The following is a 14,142-nucleotide window of genomic DNA, read 5'->3' on the forward strand; positions in this document are numbered from 1 at the left end:
TTCACATTTTCCCTTGGGCTGGGGGCTAGGGGAAGCAAAATGTTTTGGCTTAAAAGGCTTCTTATTGAGCTCAGAGAGAGAACGGAAGGGAAGATCAGATCTTGGCTGCCTATTGTCTATACCATTGGATGACCAGTTACTTCTACCATTTTGTAACTTTGACATAGAAGAAAAACCATTGATGATCCAAGGTGCAGGGACAATGGGAGGGAAGATGAGACCTTGCCTGCTTATTTTTATACCATTGGATGACCAGTTACTTCTACCATTTTGTGACTTTGACGTAGGAAAAAAAACATTGATGATCTAAGGTGCAAGGGACAATGGGAGGGAAGATAAGACCTTGGTTGCTTATTGTCTATATCATTAGTTGACCAGTTACTTCTACAATTTTGTAACTTTGACATAGAAGAAAAATCACTGATGATCCAAAGTGCAGGGACAATGGGAGGGAAGATGTGACCTTGGCTGCTTATTTCTATACCACTGGATGGCCAGTTACTTCTACCATTTTGTGACTTCGACGCAGAAGAAAAACCATTGATGATCCAAGGTGCAGGTAACTGATAACTGTATTTTACGACTCCTAATCCGCCTGGCCAGAGTTAGCTCTAAAACTAGGTTGTAAGCACCAGGAGAGCAGGGGGATTCCAAGGGCCAGAAGCCCCACTGAGGGCCTGGCCTACCCTGCCCTTTCCTGGACTGAGGGCCAGAGGAAGGCCGGGGATGCCGCCGCCGAGGATGGAGGTGCTGACTGACGCCGTCTTTCTTTTTCTGCCTCCTCCGTCTCCACCGGGCGACTTATTCTTGGGTGGAATGAGGTGGGAGTGGGTGGGGGTGTAGGGGGAGGAAAAAGCGTGATCAGAGACACACAGAGAGAGCTACTCATCCAGCCTTGAACTCCCCCCCCCCGTGCCCGGCCCTCCCCTTCACTCGGCGCTCCTCCCCACCTGTTTCAGGCCTGGGAGTTAGGGTGAGAGTATCTTATAGGCAATGGGGTATGCCCAGAACTCTGAGCTTGGAACCGGAGGAGCTGGGTTCAAATCCTTACATTTTTTTCTAGCTGAGTTTCTGTCTCTCTACTTATAAATGAGGAATCCAGACTAGAGGAGTCATTTTCAGGGAACCCTTAAGCAGTTCTGCACTAATCGGATGAAGGAGAAATGGGATCCATGTTCAAGGAACTCCTGGGTGGTTGGGATGATAAAAGTCTCCTCCATGGGAATCTTGACTTAGAGGGGCTTCTCTGAATCTGGGACCTAGGTTCAAATGCTGTCTCTTCTGCTTTCTAGAGGGTTCTGGAGACCACTGAGTCCAGCCTCCTCATTTTACAGCTCATCAGAGTCACAGAGAGGCCGCGTGATTTGTTTAGGGTCACTGATACAGCCAGTTTAGTGTCTGAGGCAGGAGTGGACCCTTCACCTTCCCCACTCTATGTCCAGAGGGCTTTCCCACTGCAACACCTGGTGTAGAAACGCACATCTACTTGCTGGGGGGACAGCAAGGGGGTGCTTTGCTAAACCTTAATAGCTCTGGAAAATTCTCAGCTGTTTTTGGCTTTAATAATATAACCAAGGATTATTATTAATTACAACTCAATAACAATGATAGTCATTTGGTACCTGGATATTTCAATGGATCCATGGCTTATTTGATGGATTCCACTGACCTCCCTTCCTCCCTTCCTTCCTTTCTTCCTTCCTTCTTTCCTTTTTACCCCTCCTTCTCTCCCTCCCTTCTTCCTTCCTTCCTCCTTCCCATCTTCCTCTATTTTTCCTTCCTTCCTTCCTTCCTTCCTTCTCTTCCTCCTTCCTTCCTTCCTTCCTCCCTCCTTCCTCTTCTTTCTTTCCTTCTCTCCTTCCTTCCTATCTTCCTTCCTCCCTCCCTCCCTTCTTTTTCTCCTTCCTTCCTTTCTTCCCTCCCTTCTTCCTTCCTTCCATTTCTTCCTTCCTTCCTTCCTCCTTCCTTCCTCTTCCTGTCTTCCTTCCTTTCTCTATTTTTCTTCCTTCCTTCTTCCTTCCTTCCTCCCTTCCTCCTTTCCTTCCTCTTCCTATCTTCCTTCCTTCCTTTCCTCTATTTTCCTTTCTTTCTTCCATACTTTCTCCCTTCTTCCTTCCTCCCTTCCTCCTTCCCTCCCTCTTCCTCTTTCGTTTTTCTTTCTTTCTCTCTCTCTCTCTCCCTTCCTCCTTCACTCCCTTCTTCTTGTCTTTCTTTCTTCTCTCTCTCTCTCTCTCTTCTCTCTCTCTCTCTCTCTCTCATCTCTCTGTCCATCTGTCTCTTTCTCTCTCTCTCCCCTCTGACTAGATTTACAATTTCACCGGTGCCGAAAGTTCTCTCCCTCAAAAGCTGGCTCTCCTTCTGCTATATCACGCTGCTCCTGACATTTATTAAGACTACCATCTTCCCCTCTTCTTATCTTTTTAGATTATGATTATTGTTTCTATGGTTGGCTTTACCATCATTATCAAGATGGAGAGTGCGAGGGGCTGGCAAGAGCTCTGGGTTTGGGCGTGTGAGATGAGAGTGTGATGTTTATTTTATGACCTTGCAGCAGTCACTTAACCTTAGTTTACTCAACTGTAAGATGGGGCTAATCATACAGTGTCAAGGAGTAGCGTTGATAAGGAAGTCCATTAGAAATGTAAAATTTCTAGAAAAATGAAGGCGATAGAGAGAGCATGCTGAAGTAGACACCCCAATGATGAAGATGACGGTAATGAGATGTGTTACTAGAACAGAGGAAGAGAGATGAGCTCTGAAAAAGAGATGGCCCAAGAACGTGTCCCAAACCTGGGAACATAACCGGTTTTATCTCCCCAGAGACATGGTAGCCACATGTTTACATTCTAGACTAGGTTCTAGACTAGGATTCTGGAGGAATAAAGTATAAGCAGGGATTGCATTGACTCTGACTTCTCCTTTTCCCCCTCCCTACTCCCCCTATCCAATGAGAGAAGCCATGGCTTCCTGTCTTGGCGATCCCTTGGTCTGAGTGGGAGAGACCCAGTTCCCAACTTCAGGGAGCTCTTTCGAGGAGACACGGTTCCCATTTTTAGGGAGCTCCCTGGAGGATGGGAGTGACAGGGTCCCTGATCTCAGGGATGCCCAGTTATTCCTTGGTGAGTCTGATGGGGGAGACACAGCTCTGGTCTTTGGCGGGGCTCTCAGTCGGAGAGAGGAGGTATGATCGTCAGTCTTTGGGAGCTTTCCATGGGATGGGGAGGACATCCCAGCGTGGCAAGGGAGACACGGTCCCCTACCTTCTGAGTGCTTCCGGCCTGATGGAGGAAACATGGTCCCCATCCCTCAGAGAGCTCCAAGACTGATGGGGAGACACAGCCCTCATCTTTAGGAGCCCAGAGCCAGAGGGGGAGGGAGACAGTTCTCCTCCCCTGGGCAGCTTCTATCCAGATGGGGGAGACACGGTACAAATCTTCCAGGAACTCCTGTTGGGTTAGGGCTGATAGGATTCTCCCCCATGGGAGCCTCCAGTATGATGGGGGAGACACGGTCCCCACAGTCAGTGAGCTCCATTCTTCTGGGAGAAGACAAGGTTCCCAACCTACCAGGAGTTTCTAGTTTGAGAAGAAAATACTGTTCCTGTGCACTGGGATCCTCCAGGCTGACGGGGGAGAAATGGCACCATCTCTGGGCATTATGGCGTTTAATGACTGAATGAGATACTTCCCTTAAACCAGATGTAATTCTGGGGCAGGGGAGAGACACGGTCCCACCCTCAGGGAACTTTTCATATGGAAAGAAATGATTGTGCTCCCAGGGAGCCGCTATTGTGAAGAAAGGGAGCTCCCGATCTGAGGGACGAGGTCTCCATCCTCAGCCCAGAGGACAGCCGTTGTTAAAGACGGGACAGACACACGGACACAGAGACCAGCACCCCCGGCGTGCTTGGGAAGAACGAGGGGAGTAACTTACTTGAGACTTGCAGCTGGACATCCAGTGTCTCCGTCTTGCCCTGCAGGGTGACGGTCTTCAGGGTGTAGCGGCCGGTGTCCGTCAGGTTTAACTTCTGGATGAGCAGCGAGCAGTTGGCAAAACCCAACTCCCTCCCGGTATGGGCCGGCCCCGCGATCCAGTTTCCAGAGGGCAGCTGGCTGAGCAGGCGGTTGGGCTCCGAGGCTGTCCCTCGATACCAGGCATAAACCAGAAGATCCTTGGGATAGCCCTGGACGGACAGGATGACGTCCCTTCCCTCGGTGGGCTTGGCAGGAACAGGAACTATCGTCATGGCTGAAGTGGCGACTGAAAAGAGAGGGACCTTGTGAGCTACTCGAGGGCCGGAGATAGGGCTTGTGTCCCGGCATCACCTGCAGTGGCGCCCAGTGTGGGGCCGGGCCTATTGGAATAACTTTGCAGAAGTTTGTGGAAGGAAGGGAAGAAACAAGGGAAAGGGAGAAAGAAAGAAAAGAAGAGAAGAAGGAAGGGAGGAGGAAAAAATAGAAAGAAGGAAAGGGTAAAAGGAAAAAAGGAAGAAAGGCAGGAAGAAAGGGATGAAAAGAAGGTAGGAGAGAAGAGAGGGAGAAAGGAAGGAAGGAAATAATGACTCACTGAATGAATGAATGTTAACCATTCTACTGCCATTTGGCCAGCCCATCCATTTGTTGATGCCCTGGACTGAGTGCCCATCCCACGGGCTGAGCCCTGTGCTGGGCATGGGAAGGAGAAATGGAGGAAAGAGGAAACAGGTTGAGGAGGGGATGGTGTGTCCCCTCTCAGAGACTGAGTTTCCCCAAAGATGGGGATGTGTCTTATTGGTAGATCAGGGGCTTCCTGAAGATTGGGGCTCTGTCTCCCCCAAGAGTTTAGAGATAGAAATTGAGCCTACCACATAATTCTGGGGGCTTCTTGACCCCCTTGTAGTGCGAGCTCCTTCAGTCTGGGAGCTTTAGGACCCTTGCCTCATTGTTGGACTGAGGGGTCCTTAAAGATGGGAGCTGTGTCTCCCTCATCAGTCCAGGAGATCCCTGAGGATGGGGACCGTGCCTCTCTAATTAGTCTGGGGCTCCCTGACAATGAGAGCTGTGTCTCCCCTATTGGTCTAGGGGTCCCTGAGAATAGAATCCGTATTCCCCCTTTAATGTGGGAACTCCCCGAGGATGGGGGCCGTGTCCCCCCATCAGTCCGGGAGCTCCCTATGGATGGGGGCTCTGTTTCACTCATTGATCTGAGGGCTCCCTGAGGACAGGGGCCGTGTCTTCCCCATCAGTCTAGGGGTTCCCCGAGGATGGGGGCCGTGTCCCCCCTTCAGTCCGGGAGCCCCCTGAGGATAGGGTCTGTGTCTCCCCTATGAGAATGGAGTCTTCTGGAAACGGAGAGACTGGCTCTCTCCCTCAGAGAAGAGCACTGTTTCCTCTTTCCTCTGTCTTTCCCCCTGACCCAGCACAAAGTGCTAAGACTTTGGGGACAGCGGGCAGCGCAGCAGCAGCAAGTCTCACAAACTGGATGGCTTCCCAATGTAGCCCCAATTCAACTAGTCGCGTTTTTGTCCATCTCTGCCAAGTTCTGCCTTAGCCAGGACGAACCTGGACCGCAGGACTGCAGGTCAGAAGGGACCTTAGAGATCATTTTCTGCAACTCCCTCATTCTACAGAGGAGTAAACTGAGGCCGAGATGAAGTGACTTGTTCGGGGTCCCTCAAGTAGTGAGAGCCACGATTCGAACCCAAGCCCTCTGACCCAAATCCAGTGCTTTCCCCTCCGATCCCCGGGCCCGGGCCGTGGCTTCCAGGCGGGCCGGCTCCGAGGCAGGGTGGCCCCCGGGGGGCTTCTTCAGCGCTTTTCAGGACCACTTACCTGTGGGAACCCGGCCCCGTGTCTGGGGGGGCGGGATCCGCCCTTTGAACAAGACCCACCCCATTCAGTGGGGCAGTCCTGCCAGTTTCCGCCTAGCGGATCCTGAGACACTCCGCCAGAGACGGTTTCTCGAGAAGGAACTGATGGTGAATGAATGAGCTCTAAGGGCACCAAACCACAGTCCCAGTGGGCCGGCCGCGCTCCCCAGGGGGCCTGCCAGTCTCTGAACCACGCCCCCCCACTCTGCGAGTCTCTGAACCACGCCCCGTCTCTGCCAGTCTCTGAACCACGCCCCCCCACTCTGCGAGTCTCTGAACCACGCCCCGTCTCTGCCAGTCTCTGAACCACGCCCCCCCACTCTGCGAGTCTCTGAACTACGCCCCGTCTCTGCCAGTCTCTGAACCACGCCCCCCCACTCTGCGAGTCTCTGAACTACGCCCCGTCTCTGCCAGTCTCTGAACCACGCCCCCCCACTCTGCGAGTCTCTGAACCACGCCCCGTCTCTGCCAGTCTCTGAACCACACCCCTTGCCAGTCTCTGAACCACGCCCCCCCACTCTGCGAGTCTCTGAACCATGTCCCTCCTTCGTGCCAGTCCTCCCTCAGAACAACATCCCCTCGGTCTGCTACTCTCTGAACCACACCTCCCCTCGGCCCTCGAGTCTCTGAACCATGCCCCCTCCGGCTCTCGAATCTCTGAACCACGCCCCCTCGGCCTGCCAGTCTCGGAAGCACGCCCTCTCTCAGTGTGTCAGTCTCTAAACCACGCCCCCACTCTGCTACTCTCGGAACCACGCCCCCTCGGCCTGCCAGTCTCGGAAGCACGCCCTCTCTCAGTGTGTCAGTCTCGGAACCACGCCCCTTCGGTCAGCTCTGAACTACCACCTCCCAGTAAGACTTAGGCCAGAGGGATCCGGGCCCGCAGCCACGGAGACACAGTTGTCATGGGTCTGGGGGAAACCTTCAGTCTCACCAAGAGGGGATTTCTGGGGCCACAGAACACAGAATGCCAGAGCTAGATGGGAACTTAGAACCACAGGTCATGGATGCTAGAGCTAGAACCTGTCTTAGAACACAAGATATCTTAAAAACAGAATGCCGGGGGAGGAAGGGACCCCCAGACCCAGAATATGAGAGCTCCAGGGAGGCTTAGAACAGAGAACACAAAGAGAGGAAGGGCCCTTAGAATGCTGTGCCAGGGACCTCACACAGTGCCGGAGCTAAAGGGAGGCTTGGAGCAGAATACCAGTGGGAAGGGCCCTCAGAGCACAGAACGTCAGGGTCTGAGGACACGGCCTAAGAGGGAACCCTAGAGGCCATTTGGTTCATCCCCTCCATTTCCCAGAGGACCAGGTGGGTTCAGAGGGGGCCCTGGGCTGCAGCCTGTAAAGGGCAGGACTGGCCTTTTTGTGAGCTCCCTGCCGTCCGGCACCCGGGGCACCCCATCATCTCCTTGATAGTGGATTGGACGGAGTTGGTCCCTGGCTGCGCGGCCCGGGCCGGACTCCGGCCGGTCTCTCCCCCTGTGGGCCCTGAAACGGCTCCTCGGCCAGCTGGTTCACAGGCAGCAGGCCTCTCGGAGGCGTCCCGTCCCAAACCCCCGTACTACAGAGAGCGAGTCTAAGTCACCCTGGGAATGGAGGGGCCCATTCAAACGCATCTGGGGTTTAATTCCCTCGCAGAAAGGGAAACAGAGGCTCGGCTGGGGACCAGTTTTCTCCCGGGTGGCTCATGGGTGGCAGCCGGCCCTAGTGGGATGAGACCATGGCTGTGTCACCCTTTCACAGGACGGGGCTCTCCCCCCTCAGCCGGGATCCCAATGGCCCGGTCACTTCTTACTTACCCAGTGGGGCAAACCTGCGCCTGAGCGACGAAGGGGCGACTCACCCGACATCTTGACCAACACCGATGCCGAGCCCGAGAGCTCAGTCATGGGGTTTTTGGCAATGCAGGTATAGGTCCCTTCCTTGTCTTTAGTCATCCCACTGATGTTGAGGTAGCTGGTGGTGTTCTCGAGGGTCCGCCCATTGAAAGACCACGTGTACTCCGGGTCTGGGCAGGACCTGGTCACACACCAAAGGGTTAGAGATGCATCAAATTCGGCTTCCACGGTGCAGCCCGTCCGGAAAGCAGATTCCTGGACGATCGCTACCCGGTCTGGGCCATCTTGGGAGAAAGCATAGAGAGAGGCCCGGAGGGGAGCAATGGGGCTGGGGAGAGAGGGGAACCCGGGGCGTCAGGGCCCCCCGGCCCAGGGCTGGCGGCTGGGCAGAAGGGGACGCCTGCAGCTTGCATTTGGGATCAGCTACTGCTCCTCGTTGTGCTCTTGCGCAAATGGCTTCCCCTTCTTAGTGTTCTCCTGTCTTTAAGATAGATCCGCCATTCCCTGTTCTAAGGGCCTTCCTAGATGGAACATTTTATATTTTAAAGCCCCCTCCAGTTCTGACATTTCCCTGTTCTAAGGCCCCTCCCAGCGCTGACATTCCCTGTTCTAAGAGTCCTCTCAGTTCTATTATCCTATGAGGTTCCTTCCAGCTTAGACATTCCCCAAACTACAATGCTGCTTTTCTACCTCCTTCCCTGGCAGGGGAGGCCCGAGGCCAGGGGTGGCAAGGGCAGAGGGTGGGTGGGGGGCTTTGGGGAGGACTCACAGTACACTGTGAGGTTGACGGGGTCGCTGCGGCTGACACTGACGGGGTTCCAGACCTCGCACTGGTAAGCTCCGGCCTCTTCCCTGCGGACGTTGTGCCGGACCAGGATCCGCTTGTCCGGGGTGAGCCCCAGACGGCTGCCGATGGGCAGCGGCTCCCCGTTGAAGAACCAGCGGACGTCCCCCGCGCTGGGGGTGCTGCACAGCAGGTGGATGGTATCTCGGCGCTCCACCAGCTCGGTGCCGTTGGCCAGGAGGAGAGGTGGGGCCAGGATCTCTGGGGGGAGAGGCAGAGGGGGAGGGGACTGGACACCCCCTAGATGGTGACCCGCCCCGTCCCCCGGCCCGAGCGACTGGCTAGCCGGGGCAGGGTGGGAGACCGTGAGAAATCTGCATATCACAAAGCCGAACAAAACCTGGTGTTGTGGAGAACGCACTGGAGCCGGCGCCAGAGGCCCTGGGTTCAAATCCCCAGCGAGCTACTAAGACCTACGTGGTTTTCGGTGAGTCACAACCTCTCTGGACCTCAGTTTCCTCACCTGTAACACGAGGGGGTGGACCAGGCGGTCCCGAGACGGGAGGGGGCACAGATTAAGAGAGAGGAGGAGGCTGGCGGAGGGCCAGCGGGGGGACTCGCTCACCATACACCAGCAGGTGCCCGTAGGCAATGTCCGTCTGGAACTGCTTGTTGAGCGTCTGCAGGATGTAGCTGCCCGAGTCCTCGGGGAGCACGTTCCGGAGGGTCAGGCTCCCATCGGGCCGCACTGCTTCTCGGCCCGTGTAGGCAGGTCCGGGCGTCTCGTCGGCGGTGATGATGATGTAGCTCAGGATGAGGTGGGCCTGGTTGAGGTTCGTGCCTCGGTACCAGTTGTAAGCCAGAAGCTCCCCAGGGAGGCCCCGCACCAGCAGGGTGACGTTGTCCCCCTCGGCTGGTTCCTGTGGGATGGCTAATATGTTCAGCAGGGCCGGGGCTGGTGGGATCCAGGCGCTGAGGAGGATGGCTGCTGGGAAGGGACAGGGGAGACAAGTTCTGTGAGGCCGAATATACATCCTGCACTGGAGCCTCAGTTGCCCTATCTGTCAAATGGCCTCGGTGTTCTTCATGGTCTATCCCAGCTCTGGCCTTCAGTGTTCTTCATTCCCAGTGACTTCCAGCTTTAACATTTCTAAGGACCTTCCAGCTATGACATTTCATGAGACTCCTTTTCGGACGGACTCTTCTACCGTCCCTTCTGGGTTTGACATTCCTGAGTTTCTGGTTCTGACAGAGGCCATGTTCTAAGCAGCTTGCCTGCTCTACGGTTTCTCCCAGTTCTGATATTCTAGGTCCTGATCAGCCCCTTTCCCTCCTCTCACACATCACATTTTATGTTTCAAGATTCCCCTTAGAATAGAGACATTTGGGGTCAATGAAACCAGTCCTCATTTTTTGAGTGAAGAATCTTAGACCTTTAGAGGCTAGGACGTTGCCCCAAAGTCACAAAGGGAGTACTAGTCTATATTCTATGTTCTAAGATTCCTCCCAGCATTCACATTCTAAGTTTATTCTATTCTATATTCTGTGTTCTAAGATACCCCTTGGTTTTGATATTCTATATCTTATTTTATAGCCTATGTTTTAAGATCCCTCCCATCTTTCACATTCTAAGTTCATTCTATCCTAACCTATATTTTATATTCCAAGTTCGTTCTATCCTACTTTATATTCTGTATTCTAAGATTCCTCCCAGCTTTCACATTTTATGTTCATTCTCTATCCTATTCTAGATTCTAGTTCTAAGATGCCCTAGTTTTGACATTCTTTGTTCATTCTACATTCTATTCTATATTCTATGTTCTAAGATCCATCCCAGCTTTCACATTCTATGTTTATTTCTACATGCTATTCTATAGTCCCTGTTTTATGTTATAAAACCCCTCCTAGTTTTGACATTCTATGTGTCTTGAGTTCCTTCTCAGTTCTATGTTCTATTTCTAAGCTCTGAATTTCTTTGTCCTGTGATCTTTCCTGGTTCTTACCTTTCATGTTCGAGTTCTGATATTTTCTATTCTAAAGTTCTTTCTGGTTTTCGCATTCTGTGTTCATTGTATATCCTATTTTATGTGCTGAGGTCCTTCCCAGCTCTAACATTCAGTATTCTAGGATCCCTCCCAGCTCTGACATTCTCTGTTCCAAAGGTCTCTCCTATTCTGGACATTCCTTGTTCTAAGCATCCTTTCAGCCTAAAATTCTGTTTTAATGGTCCTTCCAGCTCTCACATCTGTCCTAAGGGTCCCTCCTAGCTTTTACATTCCCTGTTCTATGGTCCTTCCCAGGTCTGATATTCCCTGTTCTAAGAGTCCCTCCCAGTTGACATTCTCTGTTCTAAAGGTCTCTCTCAGTCTGAAATTCCCTTTTCTAAGTGTCCCTCCCAGCTCTGACATTCTGTTCTAAGGGTCCCTCCTAGCTCTAAAATTCCCTGTTCTAAGGGTTCCTCCCGACTCTAAAATTCCCTGTTCTAAGGGTTCCTCCCAGCTCTGACCTTACCTGTTCTAAGGGACTTCCAGCTCTGATATTCCCTATTCTAAGAATCCCTTCCAGTTCTGAAATTTCCTGTTCTAAGGATTCTTCTCAGTTTGACATTGCCTGTTCTAAGGGTCCCTCCCAGCTCTGAGATTCCCTGTTCTAAGGGTCCCTCCCAGCTCTAACATTCCCTGTTCTCAGGGTCCTTTCCAGCTCTGACATTCTCTGTTCTAAGGGTCCCTCCCAGTTCTGAGATTCCCTGTTCTAAGGGTCCCTCCCAGCTCTGACATTCCCTGTTCTATGGTCCCTTCCAGCTCTGATATTCCCTATTCTAAGAATCCCTTCCAGTTCTGAAATTCCGTTCTAAGGATTCTTCTCAGTTTGACATTGCCTCTTCTAAGGGTTCTTCCCAACTCTAAAATTCCCTGTTCTAAGGGTTCCTCCCAGCTCTGACCTTACCTGTTTTAAGGTCCCTTCCAGCTCTGATATTCCCTATTCTAAGAGTCCCTCCCAGCTGACATTCTCTGTTCTAAAGATCTCTCCCAGTCTGAGATTCCCTGTTCTAAGGGTCCCTCCCAGTTCTGACATTCCCTGTTCTAAGAATCCCTTCCAGTTCTGAAATTCCCTGTTCTAAGGATTCTTCTCAGTTTGACATTGCCTCTTCTAAGGGTTCTTCCCAGCTCTGACATTTGCTGTTTTAAGGTTCTTCCCAGCTCTAATGCTTGCTGTTCTAAGACCCTTCCAGCTGTGATATTCTCTTTTCTAAGGTCCTTCCCAGTTCTAACATACTCTATTGTAAGGGTGCCTCCCAGCTCTGACATTCTCTATTCTAAGCGTCCTTTCCAGCTCTGACATTCTCTGTTCTAAAGGTCTCTCCCAGTCTGAGATTGCCTGTTCTAAGGGTCCCTCCCAGTTCTGACATTCCCTGTTCTAAGGGTCCCTCCCAGTTCTGACATTCCCTGTTCTAAGGGTCCCTCCCAGCTGACATTCTCTGTTCTAAGGGTCTCTCCCAGCTCTGACCTTCCCTGTTTTAAGGTCCCTCCCAGATCTGATATTCCCTATTCTAAGAGTCCCTCCCAGCTGATACTCTCTGTTCTAAAAATCTCTCCCAGTCTGAGATTCCCTGTTCTAAGGGTTCTTCCCAGCTCTGACATTCCCTATTCTAAGATCCCTCCAATCTGTTCTAAGAGCCCTCCCAGCTCTGACATTCCTTGTTCTAAGGGCCCTCCAGCTCTCATATTCCTTGTTCTACGGTTCTCCCCAGCTCTGACACTCCCTATTTCCCTTGCTTTGGAAAAGAAGGCCCTTCCTCTGGGTGCCAGTGGCTCCTCTAAAGCACAACTGACCCTCTCCTCCACTTCCCTGCCCAACTTGCTTCGCTTTTTGGCTCACACCTTTGCTGGGGCCGTGGGAGCCTCCGTGCGGCACCTTCTTGCGGCATCATGAGACAGAGCCGGGGGGGGACGAGCCCTTGGAGTCCAGCACCCTCTCTTTGCCGGCGAGGACGGTTAAGTCTCTCCCCGAGCCCTTTGGGGGGTGTGTATGTGTGTGTGGGGAATCAGCAGGAGGATAGCCGTTCTTTCTCACCTGTCAGGAGAAGCCCCTTCCAGGGCCGGGAGCCCCGGCGGTGGGGGTCCCAGCTGCCCCGGGGCAGTGCCATTGGTCCCTCCCAAACGGAGGCCAGGAAGTCTGTTGTCCGTGCCTGGGGATCTTCTGAAGTCCCCGGGGTGACCGCTCCTCCTGGTCCTGACTCCTCTTGGGTCTGGGGCGGGATCTGGGAGGGAGTGGCCACTTGGAACGTTGGGGAGATCACCTGAATTTGGAGGGATCGAGTCACCAGAAATCTGGGTCTTGCTTGGGGCGCCCGACTGGGGCGTGCCAGGGCAGGGAGGGGGCCGTGACCTGCCCCGGTCCCTCGGGGGAGGGAGGCTGTACCTTTCTCATTGTTCTTCGGGCACCAGGAGGACAAACAGTCCAGAGGCCAGAGTGGAGGGGGCAGGGGCGGGGGGCGGAAAGGGGAGGATTTCAGGACAGCTCTTACCGAATTACCGGCTCAGTCAGTGCCTTTATGTGCTTGGAGATCACTGAGGGACAAGAAACTAAAGGCTGTTATATTAACTTGGAAGAGGGCAGGAGGTATGGAGCGATGGAATGAGTCTCGGACTGGGAGCCAGGAACTCCGCAGTCAGGGGAGCCGGCTGCCAGCCACTCCCGCCTCTCCCTCGCTGCTGACCTCAAGCCCTCTCTGTGCCTCAGTTTCCCCCCATGTAAAATGGTGGGGTTGGGCCGGATGATCCGTCAGCTCCTTTATGGTTCTAATGCTCTCATTCTGAGACCCTAAGATGGATCTCAGGGGTCTGATTGCTGCCTCCCTACAGAAGGCTTGGAAAACACTGGCTGCGGGGGAATGGGAAGGAGCCTATTGGGGTACAAGGGCTTTATCTCACCTCAGTTTCTCCATTTGTAAAACAGACTCAGCTCCTCGCACCCATTTCCCCCATTTCTAGTTGTCTTTTACCTTAACTTTCCCTTTCTCCAGTTACTCTTCCATTCGGAGACAGTGACCCCATTCTTCATCTCCAGACTCGGAGCATTTTCCTTGGCTGTGCCCTAGACCCGGTGCACCCTCCCTCCTCAGCTCTGCTTCCTGGCTCCCTTCAAGCCCCCGCTGATATCTCGCCTTCTTCAAGAAGCCTTTCCCAGTGCTCCTTAAAAGGAAGGTGCTCCCTCTGCGGTCTGTCTGTCGATTCCTTGTCCCGATGGCTCCCCCATGAGATTAAGGGCTCCTGAGGGCAGGGACTGTCACTGACCTTTCTCTGCCTCCCCAACTCTTAGCAGTGGGCACCCAATCAACAGTTATTGACGTTGACTGAGGGATGTTCCCTGAGATACAGCGCAGTTCCGTGTTAGAGCCGGGAGAGTCTTTGGAACAGGGACTGTCAGAGCTGGAAGGGGATGTCAGGGCTGGGAATAGCCTTAAAACAGGGACTGTCAGAGCTGGGAGGGGCCTTAGAACAGGGAATGTCAGGGCTTGGAGAGTCCTTAGAACAGGGGATGTTAGGGCTGAGAACGGCCATAGAACAGGGGATGTCAGGGCTGGGAATAGCCTTAGAACAGGGACTGTCGGAGCTGGGAGGGGTCTTAGAACAGGGGATGTTAGGGCTGAGAACGGCCTTAGAA

At 53.2% G+C, this 14,142-nt stretch overlaps 1 protein-coding gene across 2 annotated transcripts; it reads right to left on the reverse strand.

Moving 5' to 3' along the window:
• Positions 1-554: 554 nt before the first annotated feature.
• CEACAM16 (CEA cell adhesion molecule 16, tectorial membrane component) lies at positions 555-13,174 on the reverse strand. 2 transcript variants are annotated; one of them, XM_051989470.1, is made up of 6 exons: positions 12,550-13,174; positions 9,101-9,460; positions 8,461-8,736; positions 7,697-7,975; positions 3,934-4,260; positions 555-806 (listed from the first exon to the last, which is right to left on the reverse strand). In XM_051989470.1, exons 1-6 carry the CDS (start codon positions 12,620-12,622, stop codon positions 802-804), a joined length of 1,320 nt encoding a protein of 439 aa, XP_051845430.1. In that variant the 5' UTR covers positions 12,623-13,174; the 3' UTR covers positions 555-801. The 2 variants fall into 2 exon arrangements, with proteins under 2 accessions (XP_051845430.1, XP_051845428.1); XM_051989468.1 differs by having other exon boundaries at positions 9,101-9,463.
• Between the last annotated feature and the right edge of the window lie 968 nt (positions 13,175-14,142).

The sequence above is a fragment of the Antechinus flavipes genome, chromosome 3 (genome assembly GCF_016432865.1).
Source record: "Antechinus flavipes isolate AdamAnt ecotype Samford, QLD, Australia chromosome 3, AdamAnt_v2, whole genome shotgun sequence".
NCBI lineage: Eukaryota > Metazoa > Chordata > Mammalia > Dasyuromorphia > Dasyuridae > Antechinus > Antechinus flavipes.